Source organism: Scaptodrosophila lebanonensis, unplaced genomic scaffold, assembly GCF_003285725.1.
Source record: "Scaptodrosophila lebanonensis strain 11010-0011.00,11010-0021.00 unplaced genomic scaffold, SlebRS2 tig00000080-arrow-pilon, whole genome shotgun sequence".
Taxonomy (NCBI): Eukaryota; Metazoa; Arthropoda; class Insecta; order Diptera; family Drosophilidae; genus Scaptodrosophila; species Scaptodrosophila lebanonensis.
In genome coordinates this window covers 4,195,453-4,220,806 of record NW_022060561.1, presented here as the reverse complement: position 1 = coordinate 4,220,806, position 25,354 = coordinate 4,195,453, and the positions used below count along the sequence as shown (strand labels likewise).

The 25,354-nt window shown below is 39.3% G+C and overlaps 3 protein-coding genes across 7 annotated transcripts; 2 read left to right on the top strand and 1 right to left on the bottom strand.

Moving 5' to 3' along the window:
• The first annotated feature begins 61 nt into the window (after positions 1-61).
• LOC115626218 (protein lev-9) lies at positions 62-8,475 on the top strand. Of its 3 annotated transcripts, XM_030521512.1 has the most exons (17): positions 62-286; positions 740-1,033; positions 1,192-1,302; positions 1,366-1,434; positions 1,498-1,634; positions 1,802-1,856; positions 1,919-2,101; positions 2,934-3,116; positions 3,181-4,182; positions 4,622-5,562; positions 5,960-6,070; positions 6,131-6,459; positions 6,534-6,679; positions 6,735-6,849; positions 6,906-7,024; positions 7,077-7,236; positions 7,296-8,475. In XM_030521512.1, the coding sequence occupies exons 1-17, from the start codon at positions 235-237 to the stop codon at positions 8,230-8,232; spliced, it is 4,944 nt and encodes a 1,647-aa protein (XP_030377372.1). In that variant the 5' UTR covers positions 62-234; the 3' UTR covers positions 8,233-8,475. The 3 variants fall into 3 exon arrangements, with proteins under 3 accessions (XP_030377372.1, XP_030377373.1, XP_030377375.1); XM_030521513.1 differs by lacking the exons at positions 2,934-3,116; positions 3,181-4,182; XM_030521515.1 differs by lacking the exons at positions 2,934-3,116; positions 3,181-4,182; positions 4,622-5,562; ... (5 more) ...; positions 7,077-7,236; positions 7,296-8,475 and adding an exon at positions 2,184-2,478 and having other exon boundaries at positions 77-286.
• Positions 8,476-9,143: 668 nt separating this feature from the next.
• Positions 9,144-21,733, top strand: LOC115625728 (monocarboxylate transporter 13). Its single transcript, XM_030520877.1, has 5 exons — positions 9,144-9,520; positions 16,192-16,294; positions 18,549-18,776; positions 18,839-18,965; positions 19,811-21,733. The coding sequence occupies exons 2-5, from the start codon at positions 16,195-16,197 to the stop codon at positions 21,330-21,332; spliced, it is 1,977 nt and encodes a 658-aa protein (XP_030376737.1). The 5' UTR covers positions 9,144-9,520; positions 16,192-16,194; the 3' UTR covers positions 21,333-21,733.
• Positions 21,734-23,048: 1,315 nt separating this feature from the next.
• LOC115625872 lies at positions 23,049-24,884 on the bottom strand. Of its 3 annotated transcripts, none has more exons than XM_030521083.1 (4): positions 24,749-24,884; positions 23,907-24,383; positions 23,581-23,794; positions 23,049-23,345 (listed from the first exon to the last, which is right to left on the bottom strand). In XM_030521083.1, exons 1-4 carry the CDS (start codon positions 24,822-24,824, stop codon positions 23,126-23,128), a joined length of 987 nt encoding a protein of 328 aa, XP_030376943.1. In that variant the 5' UTR covers positions 24,825-24,884; the 3' UTR covers positions 23,049-23,125. The 3 variants fall into 3 exon arrangements, with proteins under 3 accessions (XP_030376943.1, XP_030376944.1, XP_030376945.1); XM_030521084.1 differs by having other exon boundaries at positions 23,581-23,782; XM_030521085.1 differs by lacking the exon at positions 23,581-23,794 and having other exon boundaries at positions 23,202-23,345.
• Positions 24,885-25,354: the final 470 nt, after the last annotated feature.

Genomic DNA, 25,354 nt, shown 5'->3' with positions numbered 1-25,354 from the left:
AGCTGCTGGCTGGTTGGCTGGGCTGCATTTCGTGTTGTGACGCCAGAGTGTGCAGTTTGGAGGTCCTTAAAAATCCGATTATAAAATTAACAAATAATACACGAACAAAGCAAAAATTACATTTAACTAAATGCGTCCCAAATTGCGATAAATAAAATGCTATAAGTGTAAAATTTACACAAATAAAAACTATACAAAAGTTAAACAACAACAACTGGAGGCCAAGCGTTCAACATGAATCGACTTTTGTTGCAGTGTCTGGTTACCACAATACTTGTCTATAAAGGTGGTTAATGGGTTAAATATTGGCTTACGATTTTGTAGAAGCGATGCATATTTAAAATATAATTAAGTTTATAAACAAATTATATTGGGCTATGAAATTTTTCATGTGAAAAATGTATATGCTGCTTGATTATATAAGCAAGGAGCCAGTGCGCAGGTCCCAAATACTGAGGCTGCGGAAGATTGAGACGAACGGCTGCTGAGGACGCCATTCTCATATGAGAAATGGGTCAATGTTTTTCAATGCAGGCAAGGTAGAAAACGGAAAATGGAATTGGGGCTGAGAGTGTGTTTGCGAGAAAGTTAGCAAAACAAAGCGCAACGAAGTCAGGAAACAAAACAAAAGCAAGAGCTCGAGGGTGTCAAGGATATCGAGGCATTAATGGGGGGCTACTGGGGTTGGAAACAGCTGATTTAAATTCATTAAAACTCTTTTATCCCCACACATACACAGTCATCTCAGTGCCCACAACAGTCAGCAGTGTCGAGACGACCACCGAGAAACCGCAGCAAGATGACGATGACGATGATTGGGATGAGGATGATGAGTCGCTAGAGTCGGATGATGACGGACGTGTTTACAAGAATCCACGCAATTCACCATCTACGGAATGTCCGCGAGATGAGGAACAAGCCACACTTCTGGGCCAAAAATGTTTGCGCAAATGTTCATCCGATGAGGATTGTAAGAGCAAGAAAAAGAAATGCTTATGTGATGGCGTTTGCGGCATGTCGTGCATTAAGCCTGGTGAGTTTTTACGAAAACCATAAATGATTTAATGTTTTAAATTCATTTGGAGCATCCTTTGTTTACTTAATTCTAAAACAAAATTAATTTTTAAATTTTGAACATGTACGTTTCTGAGTGAAGATGATAATAATTTGTAAACAATACTCATTTCACAGATCGCGAATGTCCGGAACTTGCTCAGCCATCATTGGGACAGGTTACTGTGGTTGGCCGACACTTTGGCGCCCGTGCTTCCTACTCCTGTCCACATGGCTATCACGTTGTGGGTAATGAAACACTAATTTCTATTCTCTTGATATTTTGAAATAAATGCTTCTTTTAACTACAAGGTCTACAAAGTCGTCTCTGCCAAGCCGATGGAAACTGGGCGGGCGCCGAACCAGCCTGCAAGCAGAACAGTAAGTGAAAGGGTGTTTCAAGAGTTTAGTAATATACAAATTTTTGATTTGGAAATTCCTTAGTCTACTGCCTGAAACCGCCACAGATCGAGCATGCGCGCAATTCCGCTTTGCCGGAGCAGGAAACTTTCGATTTGGATTCCACAGTGCAGTATCACTGCCATACGGGCTATGTCACCAATGGCTTTCCACGTGCCAAGGTTTGTTTTTAAAATAGAAATGATTAAAAACGTTTCCGATTTCGTTCAAATTTGTCGAAATGAATTTCATCTACAATGGTATAGAAATTAATACGAATTCGAAATCGAAAATGAGAATAGGAATAATAATAGTATCGCAACATTAAACCATTTTTATATTTTCAAAGTGCTTGGCCATTGATGGACAGGCTAGCTGGTATGGACCGGACATACAATGCGAACGTAAGTTCTATCTTTATTAACAAGGATCAAAAATAAAAAATAAGTTGATTAACCATTTAAAGCGCGTTCCTGCGGTCAACCGCCTGATCCTGCCTATGGCTGGCATGCGGGAGAGTGTTATACATATGGCTGTAAGATCACCTATAACTGTGGCACAGGTACCGGGTACGAGCTAGTGGGCAAGCACGAGAGATATTGCCAATCGGATGGTTCCTGGACGCCCAAGGAGCTGCCCACATGTGTCTGTAAGTATTGAATGATCTCGTGAAGACAGCAAGCTGTGCTTATAATTTATTTCTTTATAATTTTCCCCCCAAACCAATCAAGCGGATAGCGCAAATTCTACCACCACCCAAGCATCGCTGTCTTAAATATGGCAGTTTTCCATTTTCCGTTATAGACTAGATCGCAACTACGTTAAAAATTTTCGAGTTAATTGCGTGGTTGATATTAGTTCAGTGCCCTTAGCCACTTGTTAAACCCGTTCACAGTTCTTCTTCTGCATTTAAATTTGAAGCAAACGTTATTACACTTTACAACCAAATTGTTCGTGTTCGAGTTATAAGCAAAGTTGTTGTTGTTGGCTCACTATTGTTAATTAATAAATAAAAGTTACCCCAAATCATAAGGAAAACAGAAACCAAACAAAAGTTGTTTTATTTTCAAAATCATAATATATTTGACGCTTTTCCGCTCGTAGTGCCAAAGATTTGTGGTAACTTTTAGAGAACAATGAGATCTGTGCCTTCTTTTATGAGACAATCTTCTCAGAATTAGAAATATCTCGTGTTAACTGAACGTTTTTCTACATCTAAAGGGGGGAGAGCAGTTCTTATAATATTTTTGATGTTTTCTCAAAGCTCAACCCTCAACTATCTCAATTGTTTCATCTTATTTTCTTCTGTTTATATAAAAATTAATGATGATAATGAGTTCAGGGTAACATTTATAACGTGCGGCTTCAAACTTTATTATCTGAGCTTTAACCCTTATTTCTATCTCTAACTAAAACCTCTTCGAATGGTGCCTCACGATTTTTACACACATTCTACCTACCACATGTCCTTGCCTTCGTAGTGGTTACCTCCGTGGTATGTCCCACGCCGGAGAATCCTAAGAATGGCAAGGCCACATACACCACAACGGCCTACAATTCGGTTGTCAGCTATGAGTGTCGTTATGGCTATACTCTAGTCGGGGAGAGTTCCAGTCGCTGTGGAGCAGATCGAAAATGGAGCGGTACACTGCCCATTTGCAAGGGTGAGGCTTTGGAATAGAGTTGCCTGCAATATTTACAATTTAATTGTTACACTTGTACTCGCAGAGATCAATTGCGGGCATCCGGGCGTGCTATATAATGGCTGGATTGAGAATATTGAAGCAGGCACAGGCCTAGGTGCCAGCATCATCTTTCGATGTCAGCCGGAAATGCTAATCAATGGAGTCGGCTCGAGCGTTTGCCAAATCGATGGGCGCTGGCGTAACCCCTTGCCCGAGTGTTTGGCACCCTGTGTAGTGCCCACCATATCTCAGGGATATGTAATACCGATGGAAATAACAACAGATGAGAATGGCACAACGATTATTATGCCTACAACAACGACAACCACAATTCAACCCCCTACACAGACAATCGGGGGTGTAGAGAAGGTCAAGCATGGCACTGCACTGGAGGTTAAATGTGATGTTAACTACGAATTTCCCGTCTCGCTTTTGAGCCCCCCCATTTGTAATAATGGCACATGGAGCATTATTCCACGGTGTGTTCCAGCACGCTGTCAAAGCATGCCACGACCCCCAAAACACGGTATGGTAATGGCTCCGAAAACAGAGCATGGCATGAAAGCGCGTTTTAAATGCAAGGATGGCTTTAAGCTGGTCAGTCCAGAGGGAAAGGATATAACCGATCCGCACGATTATGTTTTGACATGCTCCTTTGGTAACTGGACCGGGGAAACGCCGAAATGCGATGAGGTTTTCTGCTCGTTCCCAGGCTATATACCCAATGGAAAGGTGCTGCTGGTGGGCAACATGGGGCTCTACGACTATCGACCCTATGTAAAAAAGATCGTCAATAACAAACAAATCATGTATGACTGCGATAAGGGATATGTCCTAGAAGTGGGTCCACCAGGTGCCACATGCGTGGGCGGAAAATGGCGACCCCTGGATCTCCCACAATGTTTACTCGGGCAACACCCCCGTTTGCGATGGAATCGCAGACGTCGGCGACGTTCATTGCAGATGCGGCAACTGCGATCAGTGTACCTCTTGAGGCGACAGCGAGCATTACAGCGGCAGTTGGGCGAGAATATAGAAATACCAAGTGAGTTACGGGAGTTCAAGTCGAAAGATTTCGGCGATTCTCATCATAAGCCCCTCTTATCAACCTTTAAAGTCCCATACTCAACCAGCTAATTACCTCGACGCCTATCTTCCTAACCCAAATTCGGCAACCTTTGACCTCTGTTTAACCAGTTCTGTCCTAAGTAGGAGTGATTATTGATACAACAATCGATAGATCAATAAGGATAAATTATATACCTTCTGTAAGAAGAAGGTTTTTAAAACTCAAATCTTAAAGCTGCAGCGTTTTCTCCTCTAGTCAGACAAAAACTAACGGAATTGGTCGACGCAATTCATTTTAAAAATGTGTATTACAATTAGTAGCTAGCCAAGGCACACAAACTTTTTGATTGAAAATAGCTCCACACCATTCTCCATCAAAAGGTGCTTTTAAAGATGCATTTATTATTGTATTCCAGCTACGACGACTCAAAGGCGAGTGAAGCGCAATCCGAGCGATATCGATCTAGCCTACTCCAAATACTATCAAAAGATTAAGGAACGCTACCAGCGGTATGTGAAGAAGATGCTCGGCCATAGTCGGCTCTATAAGAAGATACAGGTGCAGGATGGACGCTGGTACAACCACTACAACAATCCGGAGCTCGTCATGATGCGGAAGGCGACACATAAGTGGCGCAATCCCGCTACAGATTATGCAGACGACAACGAATATCGCGAGTACTTGGGTGCTATTGTACCCCTCCCGAATATCAATCAGAGCTCCCGCTATCATAGCCACAGTCATGAGACCGAACGTAGTTCCAACGAGACTCCTAGTCCGCAACATTCGATGGCAGTTGAAAGCAAGCATATGAACGCGACCCGTGCGCTCATCGAACAGTTGAAGTCGCAAATTGTGCGTCGTCGGCGCAAGCGGAGTTCCAATGTGCCAACCGCAGCACCTCCGGCTGCATCTTTGCCCGATGCTGATATAGACACCAGTGATGGGGTCGAGACGAGCGGCAAGGGGGCCGGTGGTAAACGCCTACGTGGGCCTTGCGAAGAGCTAGACTGGGATTCCTTTGGCAACATTAGTGTGGTGCGACCCGGGAAGGCGCCAGGTCTCAATTCTGTAGGCAGCATTTTGCATCTTGAGTGCAATGCTGGCTTTAAATTAAACATTAAGGGCGAAAATGCAACAGCACGGTGTATTCGTGGCATTTGGAAGCCAGAGATGCCCAAATGTCTATCTTCACCGTGTCTTGTGCCAGCTGTGGAGAATGGGCAGTACTTTAAAGTGGAGCCGCACACAAAGCAATTAAGCGATAAGCCCTCCTTGACACCTCTATCCACCTATGAAGAGATACAGTCGAATGAGTTCATAACACTCGAATGCGAGGAGGGATTCAACATACAGGTAAATCAGACATTTAAGTAATCTTATCGATCTCCTCTTATATCACAATAAACCTCAATGTGTTCTTTCAACAATTCTCCAAAACTGATATTCCCTCATCTCTTAAATTCCAAATCACCTTCATATTATTGTCCAGCTTCTATATATATTTTAAACCAATAATTAGCCAAAGCCAATTCTATACAAATTATATCTTCGATAATTATAATTTATAATAATACTTAATATGCCCGATTATTCCCACTTTCGGAATTTCTGTAAGAGGAATATGTGTCAACTAAATATTACAATAGGCCGAAAAATGTCCTCAACTTCCTGCCTAGCCGAACCTAATCATTCGCTTTACTGTAGCAGTGAGTCAAGAATTAAATGAGCAATGCTGATTGTTCATTTTTAGGGCTCAGCACAGCTACGTTGCGCTCATGGATCGTGGTCGAATGTGGTCAGCTTCTCCGAATGCACCTCCGTCCCCTGCACGCTACCCAACATACCCGGTGTAATATATGAGGTTAGTCCGTCGATCCTAAATAGTTTTTGATGCTCCCTTCAACGCTCCAGTGTTTTTTAGGGTGGTTATCGTGCGGGGCTTACGATCGGTCACGGCAGTACGGTCAGCGTGCGCTGCGAACTTTCCACAAACTCGAATCCCGTAGAGATGGCTTGTCACAAGGGAGTGTTGACTCCATCCACCATACATTGCGAGTCGGGTCTACGGAAGTCACGCCAAGAACTGGAGCATGCAACGCCAGCACCCCATAGCCATGTCCATACATCGGCAGTGAAGGTGGATCATAATGATTTGGACGAACATAATGAGAACAATACGGATGAGCACGGGGGCGAGGATATGAAAATGTGTGGACCGCCAAGTTTGACGGATGGAGCTTTGGTATACAAGTGGGTACAGTCGAATCAAGCGATTAAGGTCCAGGGATATCACGTTTTCGTTTCGCTTTGCTTTCATATTCTAGAAATGTCGAACATGTGGAACATGATGGTGCCTACGAGAGTGGAACTGAAATTTTCTTTAATTGCATACCCAATGCCGCAGGTGATCGTCAGACGTGGCGGATTATTTGCGATAATGGGCAATGGATTGGACGCTCTTACAATTGCGGTGGGTTTTATTATAAATATCTCCATTAATAATTGCAATACAATTTCTTCTACAGAGAATGGTACCTGCTTATTCAAAAACAACGAAGCGAATGTGGTTAGCTTCTACAATGATTTGGAAATACGAGAAGATGTGGTAGAGTTTCCACCGGGTGCTACAATTATTTCTAGGTGAGCTTAACTATGTGCGAGGTTCAGTTGAAAGATTTTAACATTCCATACCTCAGATGTGTGGATATTGGCAAGTTCTCAATGACTGGCAGTCACGAAAGGACCTGCATACACTCGGAATGGACCAACACAAAACCTATTTGCTCCGGTCTTAATCAAGAAAACGATTACGCAAGTAAGTTATGTAATAATAGCATGCTGACAGCATTTTCAACTCTTTCTACCAGTGGAGAAGGCACCCACCATACTGTTTCGTCATCAGAATGGGCCTATAGCTCAGAGCAACGATGGTAAACTGATTGTCTACCCGGGCACCACGTTGCATATGGAATGTCTGTGGATGCGACGCTTCGGTAATCCCAAGTGGAATGTCAGTCACGACTTTAAGTGGGTTGGGCCTTGGGGTTCGAAGAAAGCACATTTTTCATAGCTCTCTCCCTATGTAGAAACTACACCGAAGGCTGGGTGACCGAAGCCGACGAGGGTCGCGACTCAACGCTGGAATATCGGCTTAGTATTTTCGATGCAGTTAGCGAGGATAGTGGCATATACTCCTGCATGACGCCCGCACGCCATGAACACGCTGTCGAAGTAGTAATCAAGGCCATACATTGCACTGAGATACCTATGAGACGTGGTTTGATCGTAAACACAAACGACACAAAGCTGAGCACACGCGTGCTGTTGTCCTGTTCCAATGGCAATTCTTTGATTGGCGCATCGGAGCTGTTTTGCTTGCCGAGTGGCAATTGGAGTGCTCCGTTGCCGGTTTGCGAGAGTGTCGAATGCGGCGACATTTTGCTGAATAATGTAAGCTCGCCACGGGTTTCCGTGCTGTCCCGCGAGGTTGGCGGTCGTGCGGCATTCTCTTGTCCAACGGGGTACGGTCTGCGCGGCCCATCGGAGGCCTTATGTTTGCCATCTGGCGAATGGGCAACCCCTTTTCCCGTCTGTGTTGAGGTCCAATGCGAAAATCCCGGTGCGCCTCAAAACGGCTATGCCCAGGGCTCGGCACCATATCGCGCTGGGGATGTAGTCCAATTTAACTGCAACCCAGAATATATGATGCAGGGTCAACCTATAATTGCCTGTCAGGATAACGGTCGCTGGTCGGGCGGCTTGCCAAAGTGTGTGCAGGCGTGCTCGTATCCGGGCACAGCGATCAGCGGACGCATGTCCTCCGTTAAATTCTACTATGCTATCGGGGAGAGCATTACGTTTACGTGTGATGCTGGACTAGAGTTGCGCGGCTCCAAGGTATTGAAGTGCATGAAGAATGGCAAATGGTCGAGCGCGATACCTACTTGTGTGACCGTCGATGCGCCATCCACAGGAGGAGCTTCAGCTGGTACTAGCAATAAACATCTGGCCACTATGGGTTAAGGTAATGAAAGACATGTGCTGTCTTTGTCTCACAACTTTTATGAGTTAAATCAAAGTGATACTAATACATATGTACTTACTACTAAACTAATACACACAAGTATACCAACTACTTCAGACCTACTTCTTCCGATTTAACAATAATTACCTTATATGTAATTAAATTTGGCCATCATTTTAATAAAAATTTCGTCAATTTACCATGGAACATATCCCATAAAGGTAACGTGACGAAAAAACTTACATTCCATGAAGGACTTTATTAAAAGCTAAAAATGAGAATTTGCTATAGAAAATGTGTGTATTTAGATATTTGCAATGGCAAATAGACAACCCATTACAAAAATTAAACAGTTCCGCTCCCAATTATATATGTTCATTTGCTATTTTGGCCTTTATACATCTCAATATAACTTTGGTAAATTTGTAATATTTGTTTTCCGTTGCAAAAAAAATATCAAAAATATTCACTGCTCAACACTGTAAGCGACGGTTAAAATCGAGAACAGTTGTTAATATCAGCAACAACATCAGTGCGAGTGACCGACGCTATTTTAGGGTACACACAGCACTAGCAACGGATGGGCAGCGCTACCGATTAGCGTTTAGTTGAAAATCGATTTTAACCATCGATAAAGTGTTTTGGTGGAATTTTGAATTAATTCAAAATAAGTCATGACAATTGCACCTAAAAGCCTTTAACATAGTATGTAATAGAATAGATAGATTTGACATATACAAATAAATAATGTTAAGTTATTTTTACTTGTAAATATGTACATACATCGATGCATCTACGATACCAACATTATTATTTTGTAATATCGATGCATCGGACAACAAAATCGATGTTTTGCAAGTCCCTTATACCAGCATCCCTAGCACACCGCAGTTGTTTTTTCGCGTCCAGATTGGCACGTTGTGGGGTGCGCGTGAAGTTAACGACGGGAATATTTCGTTTTTCGCGCTTTGTTTTTGTATATAATTCGAACTAAAAATACGTATATCTTTGTGTATAGTTTTTGTAAATAACATAATTCATTTACACGCGCCATTATCGAAACAACACAACAATAGTTAGATAGCAGCAGCGCCTACAGCAAATAGTGAAGTGACCAGATCAATGTCATGTAACAGCCAAAACCAATAGCGCAAAATCATTCATAATAGCTCTAGCTGCTGCAAAAACGTGCGTGGTGCGTGCTTGTATGTGTGTGCGTAGTTGTGTTGTGTGTGTGTGCACTCGTTGCCCAGGACGAATTTACATAGCTAAACAATTAAAATTAAGGTGAGTATTCTTGCAACAAAGTGAAAGAGTAGAAATATGCAATGACAGCGCATAGAAATGAACAGCTGACGCATACACAACAATAACAACAGAAGCAACACAAGCAACAACAACAATTATATACTTTACCTTGCCCCACCAGATTGTGTGTGCTGCTGTGTCACAGTCAGCAACGCTTCAAGGGCGATGAACTACAACAGCACAAACACATACAAAAGATTTTAGTTGTCTGCTTTTGTAATTGTTGTTGTTGCTGCTGTTTTTGTTGTTCTGTTTTTGCTTCATGTTAGTTTGCCTTTATTTTCTGCTACACATATTTTAATTTGTGGGCGTTCCAATGACGTGATAACAACCGACACCTTGTTTATTGTGGAAAATCACTGATAAGTCCTGCGTGCCACTGCCAGCACTAGTCGTCGTCTTGTTGCCAATGCCAGTCAGTCCGCCAGCCAGCCAACAAGCGTATTCAGGCACCCCACCACGTTTTGCTTGCGCAGTTGCCTTGTTGGTTGATTTTTTTTTTGTACTGCATTCGACAAAAAGCACGCAGGCCCCGGCCCCGACAAAAGCAACAGCAACAGCCGTTATTACTCTGCAAGCCAGCTAGCAATAACAACAAAAGAGCTATGGACAGCAGCAGCAGCAGCATAAATGTCAGTGTGTTAGTGGGGGGCGCTCTTGGGTCTTTTTATACCCTATAACCAAAGGGTGAGAGGAATACTTGACGACTAACCAAAAAATGTGGGTAATCATTGAAATTTTCTTGGCATAATTATGTTTTTTATATCGTCTTCTCCACATACTAGTCTGGGCGATAAGTGCAACAGAATTTAATTTAATTGATGGCCTGCGGTAGAGTTAGAGATGAGGTACAGGGTATGCAATAATCGGACTCGTGCGACTTTAACGTTATACTCGTTCTTGATATTTTGTTGCCTTGCTTGCTGCTATCTCAATACAAATACTCGCTAGCTCTTTATTTTTCAACGTTCTGTTCACTTTAAAACGCGCAAATTGGGTCAATGTTGTGAGTGCGCATAACAAATGCGTATAATTGCGTTTCGGGAGCAAAACTGGCACGATATCGGCACATTCTAGATGAAACTGGCCCTGTAATGAACTGCTGATTTATGTACAGCAAACAAACAATTATGACGCATTTAAATCGGCAAATGTCATTAACTTTTGCCGTCTATGCCACCGTCCCGTCTATTTACTAGATTTATTATACCCAGTGCTATATTTGAGAGCCACAATATTTACTTTAAGAGGCGGCGCCGTTGGTGTTGGCTTATGCAAACAGCGGGCATTTTCCCCGTTCTGTTTGTTGTTATCAATTCATAAATAAACGCTGTCTCTGTAGCCCCCCATTCATGATGTAACTGTGTGATCGCCGGAAGGCATTGGTACAGTAAATTGATAATCGATTGCAATCAAATCGTCGGTAAGGGAATTCCGACTTAATTAAAATATGTATCTGTTACTTTTTGTGTGGTAGTGTTATAAGTAATTCAATGTTTTATTAAATTTAAAGGTGCTGCCTCATTTATGTCCAAAAACTGTACTGTTACTTTTGTCTTCTTGGTGTGGGGTTGTACCTCTTTGTTCTTATTTACACTAATTAATACGTCTGTCTGTCAACCATTTCGCAACACTGACACCGGCTTTTGTTTGGCCCGCGGCCAATGCTCTTGCTTTGTATAAAATGCAATTTATATGGATACCCATCACATGCGCATATGTACATACATACATACGTATGCAGATATATATGTATATCTGCACGAGTTTAACTTGCTTTACAATTTAATTGACACTTGCACGCCTACACGCACTCAGCACAGCAACTGCAATCAACTGCGCTGTGCTTTGCTCTGACGTGTTCGTTAATATTTGCACATACATACATATGTATATAGGCAGACCGTTGAATCGAACAGCTGTTGCGTATGTTAGCGAGTTCCTCGCATTAATCAGTGACCATAAATGCTGCCTAAACAAAAGCGCATTTCTATATTATCGCTGTGTCCGCGTCTTCTCTGAGCGAATTGTTTGCTTTTAATTCAAATTGACAACACGCTACTAGGTAGACTAAAGGTTGACTAGCCACAGTAGCACAGCCATGGACATTCTTATCTCCGCTGTCGTCACAATGTCTGCAGAGGGCTTTGTGTGTCGCGCTGTTGAGTTAGCAGCGCTTACCTGCATTTAGCTTGAAAATCCACGCGCATTTACGACCTGTCTCAACATTCTTAATCTGTCTCGATGTCTTTATAAGTAATATTAAATGCGTGTTGTTTTCTAGGAAATATTGTTCAGGCGCTGCCATCCATGGTAGCATAGATTACCGGCATTGTAAACAGCAGCACAGCTGCCATTTATCTCATAATGGCCAAGGCCCATTAGCCGCGTTAGCAAGCCCTGCTATCTAGCTGTGATGTTATTGAAGTTGTGTTAGTTTCCTACTCAGCCTTAACGCAGCCTATATGTAGGATTGAAACCCGTATTTATATGTGACGAAATTAAGCTGTTTTTTTTTCATTGCGATAAAATTTAGTATGTATTTATTGTAATTAATGTTCATAAATAATTGCAAGTTTTAAATTGTGTTTTCTACTTGAATTAATTTTGGAAGGCGATACATTAACATTACAAAACGTAAACAAAAAACAGCTGATTTGTAAAGCGGGTGTCCTTCGCGATTCAGTGTTTGATTCCAAATCTATCACAAATTTCGACATTAATATACACTTAAGTGTTCAAAAAAGTATGTATAAGTTTAAAAATATTTGTATACTGGTAGTAAACAGATTTTTTATCAGCAATTAGCAACAAATAATCAAGTTCACATGAGTGTGACTTAAATACAAATAATCACACATATGTATGTATATACATATAAGCTGACTATTGTGTCTGCTTTTAAATGTGCCGGAAACAATTGGCGCGGCAGAATTTGTTGTTTCCCTTTTCTAATTGTAAGCTATTGATCAGTCTGTGACTTTGAAAGCTTACTCGAAAATCCCAACGAAACTGCTGTCCTCTATTTCTTCGTATCACTTTTTTGTTGTCGCCTTTTTGTTTTATAAATAATTTATATGCCTGTTAACGGCCTTTTCGCTGAATTAAATATACCATACATATACGTATGCACATCTGTTGTGTTTCTCACCAACAATAATTATTTAAAATGCCAATTATTTTAAATTATAACCACCTGATTTATGGCTTACAGGCAGGCCAAGTTTTCACATGAATTACTTTGATGAAATTGGATTAAAATTTGTAGAATGCTTTGTGCAGTATGATTAACATACAATTTAATATCGGTGTTTTTGCCGCCCAAAAATATCTAATTTTTTGAGCAATTTTTCATATATATATTGTGAATAACAACCTCCACATTGTTGGTTAAGTAATTTACAAACTTTTTAAAAATTATGCTCTATTGTATTATTAAAATATATTATTGCATTATTTTTAAATGTTAGAAATATGATTAACAATATAGCATAGCTATTGCGTTGAGAGAAGTTCATTGCCAGCCTGTTGGCAAAACTAACGTAGTTCAGCACCCCAGACAGCTTGTAAATAAAAAAAAAAGGTGCTAAGCCATTAAAATCTACAATAATTGCCGTATTGATGGAATTTACAATTGATAAAGATAAAAAATAATTCATATTTGTAGTTTAGTTGGATGTAGTTAAAACAGGATGGGCTGCAAGCTATTAAGGCTATTCTTTACATAAAAAGTTTTGGGTTTTATTTAATTCTTTATATAATAAGTTCTAAATATGTCGAATTAATGGTTTAATAAAAAATACATTTGTAATGTCATAGAAAACATCAACAAAATGAGTTCTGCATTTTGGACGTGTCAGGAAAATATTCTAAATTTTAAACTTTATTGTTGGTTCATTATGATAAAAATGTAATTAGCCGCAAAGGAAAGAGTTTTTCTGTTTTTCACTTTGCAGTAACCCAGTATATTGTACTCTTGTACCTTTCAGATACAAGATGTAACACTGCTAAACAGGATATATAATTTTGACATATTTTAGAAAAAGAAAATATTGTTTGCTATTTATTATTTTTGAAATAAGTATGTACATATACGAAGATAAAGCCCTGCATTTAAACTTAAAATATAGTTTTTGTCCCAAGTCTACTCGAAAAGCTATTTCTGTGACAATTAAATAATTTCCTGATCTGTGATACACCAATACGTTCATACAAATACTAAAAATTCTTATTTTTTGTTAAAATTTCCCCATTTTGCGCACACTTGGAAAATTGTTTTGCCTGTATAAAGAAGTTTGTGTTCAGAAAATAATACTACAGTCAGAGACGTAATAGTTTGCCATTTAACGTTACAATTCAATTGTTTTGAGTCGCAAAAAAAAGACAATTTTATACAAATTGCTTACACAATTTTCAATAATTGAGTACAACTTTGAATGATCAACGCCTGAGGCTCAATTGAAATGCCAAACGAGTGTGTTTTGATAGCAATTTGAAGGGCAAAGCACCCGCAGAGATATTACATGGCCACAGAAGAGTAGTTCGCCAAAACATAGAAATATTCGAAAACAACACAATGAGGTTGTTTGTCTATTTACACGTTTTACAATATGTATTTGTACATATGTAAAAATACTTTTGTGGGCGTGTGTGTGTGTGTGTGTGTGTGCACGTGGAAAAGTTTGTGTAATTGTTTCAATTAGAGGCGCCAGCCAAGCCAAGCTGTATTCAATTGAATTGTACGGGTATAAGGGTGTTAAATATTTCCTGGAAACCCAGAAGTGTATTACTAATAATGTATGTGATTTTTTTAAAAGCATAAATAAAAACCCAGTAAATATAGACTGAATTAAAACAAGAGTGAACGCTACAGCCGGGAAAGCCCGACAGTGATTTCACTTTCCCTGTACCCTTTACCTAGACAAACTTCCGTCACTGATCTATATGCCCACATCAGTAGGAAAAACAAGAAAAAGAAGAGCAAACTTGATGCTGCAGTTTGTGGGCGTAGTACTGGAGTGTAATTTTTTCGCTAATTACTTTTCTTAGAATTTCTCGATTTGGATAAAATTACGTGTGCATGGTTTATAGCTTTTGAAATGTGGACAGTATTGACAAAATTTAGCGTTGAGATGGTGGGGTGGAATAAAAAAAATAAACTCGTGTTGTCTATATACTATGTATATAAATAAGTGTATGTAAATTGCCTAGAAGTTTGGTATATGGTTGTATATATTCTTTATATATCGTACACACACGAGTATATCTCTTTATTTGTTTTCGTTTTTAATAACATCTATCATGGCAATGGCGTCATGGCCTTACAAGTTTCATCACCGAGCGACAACAACGCTCGAAAGAATAACAACAGCAGCAGCACAACAACAACAATAACAACATCAATATACATGCACACATACATATGTACATATTTCAAAGTTCGAAAAATTTTAAAGAAAACATCAGCAATTCGTAAGCATTTTAAAATTTTCCTCTGACTAGCACTCCTGCTGTGTGACTCACACAAGAGAATTAAACCATAAAGAGCGTAAAAATGCTGATCACAGGGAGAGGGGAGAGATAAAGATAGAGAGAGAGAGAGAGACTATGCCTATGCAGAATTTCAACTTCAAAATCAGAAACATTATAATGGTAAATTAAACACAATGCTTCGGAAATTATAAATATCAGAGCGTCGTCACTTCGCACAATCCCGGCGCCCGCATTGTTTAGCTGCTTTGTATTTTTTATAGCGTTATCATACACACATATATATATATATATAGTATATGCATATATATGCACAAAGGGTAGGTATACAATACAGTCAGCGTTTGGTATAACATCCTGTTTGATATTTAAAGAGCTACATAAATATTAAATCAAAATAATGCGTATCCAAGTCTTTGTGTGTCCCAGCGAACTGGGGAAAAACTTAGCGGATTTCGAGGCACATTTTCACAACAAAACATCTGCCTTTAGCAAGAAAGAAAAAAAAACGCCAAATATCACTATTATTATCATGAAATACGATATTTTTTTTTATTTGTTTTTGATTGAATAATGATTTTTCAGGGTCAAATAGAATTGAACGGTTAACGAATTTTTGAACAATTAGAGAACACGAACAGACCCATAATTCATAGTTTTGCAGCTGTTCCTATAAGAGAATGAAATCTGCAGCTCAGCTGATCAGAATTTTTAGCGTTCTTTGTTTTTATTTTTATATTGCCGTAAATTAAACAGGATATGAAATATACTACGTGTAACGATGATACAAAGAGGGAATTAGAATATCAGCATAGAGTATTGCTTTAAACTAAACAATTAATTCCCTAAACATACATATGTACTTATCTATAGTTTGATTCGGATCAAAACCGCATGTCAGCGGCAAAGAACACCCTTCAGCGCATTACTAAACCTTCCTTTAGTATTGATTTTAAAATGCCAAATAATATTTCTCACACAGCTTATTAAACCAGCTATTGCATGTGGTCGGTCGTCTATATCTAATAAACTTACGTACTAGCATACCCATATGTATGTACATATGTATGTGTACATATGAATTATACAATCCATAACAAAAATGTTCTGCAACTTTTCCCATATTTTTCTTTCTTTCTTTCACTCTCTTCTTCTTACAGACCATGCATAAGGAAAAAGTTTTAAGTACACAAAATGAAAACAAAGCAAACAACAAAGAGCATAAGTTAAATGGAGCCACAAAAGAAAATAGTGATAAAACAGGTCAGTAATATTTCCAACAACAAACAAAAAAGCTCTACTATATAATATATATACATGTGTATATATTGGATGCATAAATGTGTATATAGAAACTTAAAGGCCTGGCGCCATGATTGATTTCCATTGTCTAAAAATTTAGCCCATTGAATAAATTGACAGAATGACGTCGCTTCAGTTGAAAGTTGATTGATTGATTGATACATATGTACTCTGATTGAATCAACACGAATTTTATTTTCGGCAACTCTTCACTCTAACTATACTATTAATATTATATTATCTATCGATCATATGCAGATAAAAAAGCCTAAGTGTACAACATTTTTAGCCCATAATGCCTGTTCCAAATATAGAAATGATTAATCAATCGCGACCAGTACTTTGTAATTGCCACGATCAAATTGAAGCTTAAACATATCATTACAGATATTAATGTATAGAAGGCGTATATCGACCTCTTCTAAATGTTTATTAAAGATTATAAGTTTTTCGCGAAAGTGTTAATGAAATTCAAATTTATAAACTTGTCTTCCGATCAATCAATAGATTCAAAAGAATATTTACAAATTTGGGTAATTAATACATTAACTTAGGCCTTTTTTGTTTCCTTTTGCACAGGAAATGAAATATTAAATTTGTGCACAAAATCTTGGGGTTGTTATTTGTCAGAAAGGACATAGGAAATTTTTGCTGGTATTTCCTTGACATTTAAAAAATATAATTATACTTATGATTGTTAACAAACTTAATTTATTTGTTTACTTGTTCAACTAGAAATTATTTTACATTATTAATTAAATATTTGAGAACAAGAAAACCGCCTCAAGGATCTCAATTGACTTATTTGATTTTCTCAGAATTCTTATAAACAAAAAGGAGTGTTAATTTCATTATTCAGATAGTAGAACAGACCTGATTGAATGACATACATGCATACACATGTATATAAGGAAAGTTATTATAAAACTTTATTCGAAACTATTGCTTGTTTGCTTAACAGCAGTTGTGTTTTTGTTAAAGTACTGTCTCTGTTGCAGTTGTTCTAAGAATATACAAATTGTATATAGGACACGCAATTGTGCCTGATATTTCATACCTTATGTGTGTATTGTGTTTCAGTCGCCACTTTTTCAGTTTCAATCGATGGCACCACCTTCTCGTTTTCTATAACAGCGTAACAACAAATACAGACCTAATCAATTTTTAACTTGAACAAAAGAAAAACTTTTGTTGTCACACTCCTGCTGTTGATTGTGGCATGATTTCTTAATAAATTCGCTTGCAAACATTGGCGGGCACGAATTTGTTTAATAATTAATACTAATTGAATGAGGTGCCACAAAAGAATATATATTTACACTTGAAATGTGCGATCGATAAAGAAATAGATAGGCGGACAGCGGAGATAAAAAGAATCCCCGCTGCTGGCGAACTAAATCTGTAGACAAATAAAAATGCCAAAGCTTATCTCGAAAGGTGTGCCTGAATGCCTGCCCGGTAAATCTGATTCGTTGGGCTGGCGTTGCATTTTTATGACAGAATCTTAAAGCAATATCCATATATACGAGTTTGAACACGTTTTGCCGGATTAGGGGGTCTATAAAAGTGGGCTATCAAGAGCAGGTCTACCTGCCCTAAGTGCCTCGAACAAAGTTGAATATTTGAGCAGATTTGAGGCTTTATATTCTCGCGATAAGCAGGTGTAGTTGCCTAAAGTGCTTGAGATTGTTGTTATTGATTATAAGGAATTGTATAAAGGCGGTGCTCGAAATCAGAAATGCACAGAACGTGTTGTTGATAAAATGCTGAAATACTATAATTATTCAGCATACTCACTATATGTACATACATATGTATCTATATGTGTATATATGAAAATGATAATAATTATTTTTAACTTATAATGAAAATTTAAACATTTATAGACATTCGAAGCTATTTACTACTTTCTTTTTATACTATAATATATATTTATTTTAAAAAAGATGTGAATTAAAGAATGATTTTGAGGAATATGGATAGTTTAACAACCATCCTCTAACGGTCTATAATCATAATCTCCCCCAGAAATAAGTCTCATACGTTCATAAGTTATATTTGGTGCTTACCTCAGAACTTGCCATTAATTCTTATCACATACATACGTATGTATGTATGATTATAAAAAGCTTGTCATTGTACGTTATAGGGAGTTCCCCAGTTTTAAATACAACATCGTTTTACTTATCTCCCTCTTGATTTGTTTTCTTTGCAGTCAGTCTATTAAATAAAAAGGATGACAGCAGTGAATATGACCTCGTGCCGCCGGACGGTGGCTGGGGCTGGCTGGTGCTTTTCGGTTCCATGATGGTCAACATTCTGATACCGGGAACCATTAAGAGTTTCGGTGTGCTGTTTATTGAGTTCTTGGAGGCGTTTCAGGCATCACAGACAAAGGCTGCCTGGATTCCGGCGCTTTGCTACTTCCTTTACAGTTCGTTGGGTAAGTGTTCTGTCTAGCCTCACCTCTCAGACCTAATCTGTAACCTCTTTGTTCTAACGCAGGACCTGTATCGAGTATTCTCTCTGTAAAGTATTCCTATCGCACCGTTACCCTGCTGGGTGGTGCTTCAGCCTCGCTTGGCATGATACTCTCATACTGGGCTTCTTCCGTGGGCTATTTGTACATAAGGTGAGTTTTCGTTCATTCATCATTTCATCATTTGTCTTTAAAAGTCTCTTTGATTCCACATCGACTGTTTAAAATGTAAACTTTAAATGCATGTATCGAGCTTGATAATAAATTCAAAATAATTAAATGGTTGAAACAAATTTTGATACCTTTTATCGTACCAGAGTTTATAAATATTATTGAGGATATAAATTATTCAATATCAGTAAATCTTTATCAGAAGTTAGGCAATTGGAAATAGACATCTCCAGAAGCTTGATTCCACGCTCATAGACTGATGACTAAGAAATGGCAAAAGCAGAAATCTGATTTGTCAAGAAATTATGAAGGATAAAGAAAAAATGAAGATGTTTTGGAACGCCACAAATTTTGAATGGGAAAATTCTAGAATTTCTTAGAGGCTGATTTGATTTTAAATTAAAATAATATTTTAAATTAATATTTGTTGCTGAGGATAAAAAGAAAAGGAATAAAAATCTCTGTTTCCTGTTTGTACGCAAAATTGTGAACAGATGTTGTAGATAACTTTTAAATTGGAACTCAAACTGCGTTATTCTTGATATTTTGGATATGTGCTTAAACCAGATATAAATTTGGATTGAGAAATTTCGGATTTTTAATGGAAGAAATGAAACAAACGGGAAGCCTCAGAAATATATGCAATGGATTTAAACTATGACCGGATGTTTGAGGTGACAAAGAAGCGTAGTGTAATCCGGATTACAGAGAAGATGAATTGGAAACGGTATACATACAAACATATATAGTAGACCCTCGAAGCTCGAAATATGCTTGGAAAAGTATTCACTTTGTTGCTAAAAACGGACTCACGTCTTATATTACAGCTATGGCGTGCTGGTGGGCATCGGCGCGGGTCTATCCTTTCCGCCCACTGTGTACATTGTGACGTCTTACTTTGTGAAGCTGCGCGGCCTGGCCAATGGTCTGTGCATCTCTGGCAGCGCCCTGGGATCGATAATACTGCCGCCGGTGCTGCGTTGGCTTTTGGAGGAGTACGGCTATCGGGGCTCTTGTCTGATTATGGGCGGCATAACGCTGAATGTGTTTGTGGCAGCCCTTTTCTACGAGCCCGTCGAACAGCATATGGTGCGAGTGCCACGGGCTCGTCAGGCCCTCGACGATATTCCCGAAGAGGAGGATGTGGGCATAGTGATGAAGTTCGAGAATGTCGATGAGACCAGCACGCCCACAGATGTGGTTGGTGAGAAGCTTTTGCCCTACAATTCGCCACCGTCGCCGCTCTATCTGGATGGAGACGACGACGATAAGCAGCAATTTGTGCGGAGTGCATCGGCCGCCGTGGTTCAGAGCTATGCAAAGGCTGGTGATGAATTCCAACCGCACTCGCGGACGCGCAAAATCAGCACACCCGTCCGCCTGCCCCAACGGAATCAAACTTTCACGCCCGGTCAGCTCAATTCACAGTCCTCGCTGTATGCTGTGCCGGAGGGAGGACGGTCCAGCAATAAACTCACATTGCGGCACACATCGCGGACGCGTCTCGCACGCCGCTCGCCCTCGACCAGCAGTTTCTTGTACATCAGCACGCCCTATCATGGCAGCACATTGTCCTTTCAGCCCAAGGAGTTCAGCTCGCATTTGTCGCTGCGATCGGCGGGCAGTGGGACTGCTGGTGCGGAACCGCCGCTGAATGAAACGGGAGTGGGCGCTGCTACGGCAGACACAAAAAAGGAAGCCTCCAAGTTCTTCGATTTGAGTTTGCTCCGCGATCCCATGTATTTGGTCATCCTGATATCGAACTCAACCAATGCCATTAGCTATACCAATTTTATAATCCTGCTGCCGTCTTTCGGACTTGCTCTTGGCTTTGACAAATCCCTGTCGGCCTATCTGCTGTCTGTGGTGTCGGCGACGGATCTGATTGGACGCATTGGCGGCTCAGCGCTCTCGGATATGGGCCTCATACCAAAGACTTGGTATTTTGTCGGTGGTCTAACCATGTCGGGATTCTCGCTGGCCCTGCTACCCTTCGCCCATAGCTATGGAATGGTCTGTTTTTGGTGCGCCCTCTTCGGACTCGCCTCGGGCGTCTACGTGGGCATTACTGCCGTCATCATGGCCGACATGCTCGGCACCGAACGCCTCACTTCATCCTACGGCATCAGCCTGTTCGTCAACGGCATATTACAGCTTATTGGACCCCCCTTGTGCAATTACTGGACGGAGGCTGTCAACGACTATAATCCGCTCTTCCATACCCTTGGACTGACGCTCCTCGCCGGCGCCAGTCTCTGGATCTTTATGCCCTTCATTGAACGACGCAAGGCCAAAGAGGAGGAGCGTTTGGCACAAATCGACGAGGAGGCCGTGGATGGGGGTTATTAGTTGAAATGGAAAACAGAAGTATGGATATTGAAAAACATAAAACAGTGAGACAGACGGACGTACAATTAGTTGTTAGGCTTTAAATGCGTACAAAAGTGAATATTGAAGTGAATGGAAGTGAAGGAGTTTTGAAAGACGACGGCGCATGGTTTTATTATTTTGGGTACTTAGCGCAATGAAGGAAATGGAAATCGGAAATTGTGGAATGGAAATTGTTAATTTGTTTCTTCCAGCAGCTTATCGTCTTAATTGTTAAGTCTTAATTATATTACTGTACAATTATTGTTTACTTAAAATCCATTTATTTAATAGATTAAGTCGAAAGTGTAGAAAAATGAGATAACTATAAAGTGAAAACATATTTTTTGTATAAATACGCCCAAAAAGAAAAATAACTACAAAAAAAGCAGTAAAAAACAAGTGAACTAAAAAAATCATTGGAGTTTTCTTTAAATTATTATTTATTTCAGCAATTCTAAACAAACGAATTTTACGATCATCTAAAACTGAATATGAAAAGAGAATTCTCTCTGTGATTTTAAAGAAAATTTCTAGTACAAAGACAAAAGAGAGTTTTAATAAAATAAAGAATATTTTATTTATTTATTACATTTAATAATACTTTCTTGTTATGAGACTAGCAGAGGAGCGCTTCCAGAATGGTTAAGATAATTAACCCGAATTTCTAATTAATTTTTAGATAAAACCCGCAACTTAATGTTAAAAATTTCATCACTTATATGTTCAGTATTGCAATTGAAGAGGAGGTCGACCAGATTGTTGAGACTAATTTAGTTATAATCCAAAAATAATGTTCAAGGGAAGATTCCAAGAACCATTCATTTCAGTCCGAACTAGAATAATTAAAAATGTATTCTTGAAATGCGAAACCCAGCAGAGGGATTCCAAACAATTACCAAAAGTGGAGCGCAATGCTTCATCACTTATGTGCTTAGTTTAAGAATCGAGAGGAGAGGAGACTTTTTATTTAACAATGTGCTCTTGCTAAGCGATACACAGAGGAAGGCGTCCAAAAAGATTGATCAACTGTAGCCAAATTCGCAATTTAATATATGTAGATCATGTCCGAAAATCATGCTCCAAACTTTCTCATACTAAGCACAAAATATTAAGAGAACCGCAGCGAGGGGTGTCCACAATTATTAAATTTTAATTTAAGAAAACACCAAAAATTAACAAATGTTCAAAATTGCATCACTTTAGTTCTTAGTATGAGGATCGAAAATATACGCGCCCAACAATATTTTTATATACAAATATTTAATGTTATCAGAAGCACGGAGCAGAGCGTCCAGAATTATCAAATATTAATTTAAGAAAATTACAAAAGACAAAAAATGTTCATAATTCCAACACTTAAGTTCTTAGTATGAGAATCGCAGAGGAGAGCGCCGAAAAATATTTTTATAAAAGTATTTAAATTAATTATTACATTTAAAATGCTTGTCCAAAATATTGTCACTTATGTGCTAATTATCAGAATGGTAGAGAAAGACGTTCAGAATGTTTATATAAATTGGTCGAAATAGTACCAATTTTAATTAAATGAACACAACAATGTAATTGCAAAGACTTTGAGTTTCCTGTTTTCAAGTGAAAACTGGATTCAATGCTCACACACATATAATTTGTTGCTGCACACATAGAATTCGTCGTCCCCTTCAATCAATTTTAAGGAATAATAATAACAAAATGTTGAAATGCCAGATACGTGTATAATAAATGGATATAATATAATAATAACAATACATAAAATCATAATTGCAATTCGATTACGTTTTGTTGTTTATGGCCTTTACTTTTAAAAATCCCTTGGAACGAAGATAACGCACTATAAACGGTGCCGATCCTAATGTTATGCTTAATCTAACAGGTGCGAAGACCTTATGGACAGCATAGGCGACCACAAATGTGCTGCCGGTGGCAATTTTATCGGAAATAGCCTGCGACTCGATTCCAAGGTATTCCAGAACAGGCATAACATTTATTCCACTAGAAAGAGGAAACAAAAACAATATAACGTTTTACAGATTGGTGAGAGTTCTAAAGTACAAAGATATGAAGAATTTGCATAAGCCAATTAATTGGGGAAATCGGAGACTATTTGTATAAACAGGCAATTATTTGCAACAAGGCTTATGCAATTTCTCAATAGGCCTAGGAATGCACATTATTTGGCTTTGTTAGTAATTGGCGCATGCAAATGGACGCTATTTGTTAGGCATACCTGGACACGAGCAAGTAAAAACCGCCCAGCGATATAAGCGAGATGCCGACATGAAACACTACAATGGTGCTGCCGTACTCTTTAACAGCGTTCTTCAGTTGCTCCTTCCTGCTTGGCTTTTTTCCACATGCTGTCTCTGTTGCTTGTTCCTTTGTTGCCTGTTGGGGCGGGGTCGCTTGTGTGCTGTACCTGCGCGCAAATTCTGCGAAACGTGCTATGTACAGAGTGTGTTTGTGTGTGTGAGTGAGCTTATGATTTGATTAATATATGCGCAGCCGCATAGCATGCAACAGGTGGGCTTCGAATGCAACAAGTGCTTTGCTCACCTTTGTTTGGTTGCCGAGCCAGCATAGTGGCGTTTTGATCGTAGGCAGCCCATTCAGCACGTGCGCTGTCACGAAGCGCGCGGTAGTGGGAGCTGGTCAAGTCCTCGGACATAAATTTATACTCCTGCGACCACTGACCACCCGGCATGTTCAGGTGCGAGAATTTGTGCATGCCACCAAATGGTTGGGGCACGTTACTCTGCATGGCAGAGTTTAGGCTGACGGCACCGAAACAGTCATAGGACTGCACATGCGCATCCTGGCTAGAAACCGATTGGGCGCCAAGGCTGTTGTCAGTTGTAATGTCAATCGTTGAAATGGGCGCTTGTGCGGACATCACCGTTGCTGTTATGTCACGAGAACGTTGCGCGGAGAAACGCTGCGTAAGCTCCGCGGCGTCTACATTTTCCGGTAGCGGCAATGGGGCAGCGGCGGCATAGTTATGTGCCCGGGCACTGGTGTGAAGCTGTTGAACGGCTACAACAGGACAGAGCAAATACATACATATGTACATTATTATATACTAGTTGTTAACTGCGTAGTTCAACATTTTTGGCAGGCGACCAGAGTGCAAATTCCAAATGGGATCTCATTAACAAATGAAACAGGCACATATAATATACATATGCATAAACTTTTCCATAAAGAATTATTTTGTTTGCGTATGTGTGCATACGCAAATTAAATTAAATCTACAGCATCTGGCGTTGTCGCCGCTACTATCTGTGATTATTGTTATGGTCTGATTGCGACAATTTCAGCAGTTCAATGAATTTGACCTTTAGACTAGCAATATGTTCAAAAGCGTGTGTGATTTGCAACACAATTACATTATTTCTTACCTGTGTACTTCTTTACTAACTGTACACCGCCCCGCACACCATTTGTTTGCAAACGCGATCCTAAGTATATAAACATAATGTAACGATTGGCAAAACAAACGTCTGTGCAATAAATAAACTCTTGGCGGAAACAGCTGTTGTCAATGGAACTGTCAACTCATTGGAATTTTACTATTGCAGCTCCCAGACTGCCAACTGCCATCAAATATATAACCAGTATTGTCACATGTAATGCGTATTTGAAATCCTATTTAAAAGGCAAATGTATCTGAAATTTAAATTTGCTTGATAAAGTTCTACAACATGTATTTGGAATTTATTTTAATGCAAAACCATTATGCTATTTAGCTTGACGTATAAACCATCTTACACGTAAACATTTTAAATCATTGAGTTCATTATAGAATAACAGATTCCACAGATTGTTCATTTCCATTATTCGAAATAAATGTAATTTCTTCGGCCAAACAATTTGCCGCGGTCCAGTAGCGATGTGAAGGTATTATTTTCAGAATAGCATTATTTTCTTCACATGATTCAATATGTTACAAATGGCCACCAAATTTGAAACGTTTGAGCACCTCCAAAGCAATTTTCCAGTACATA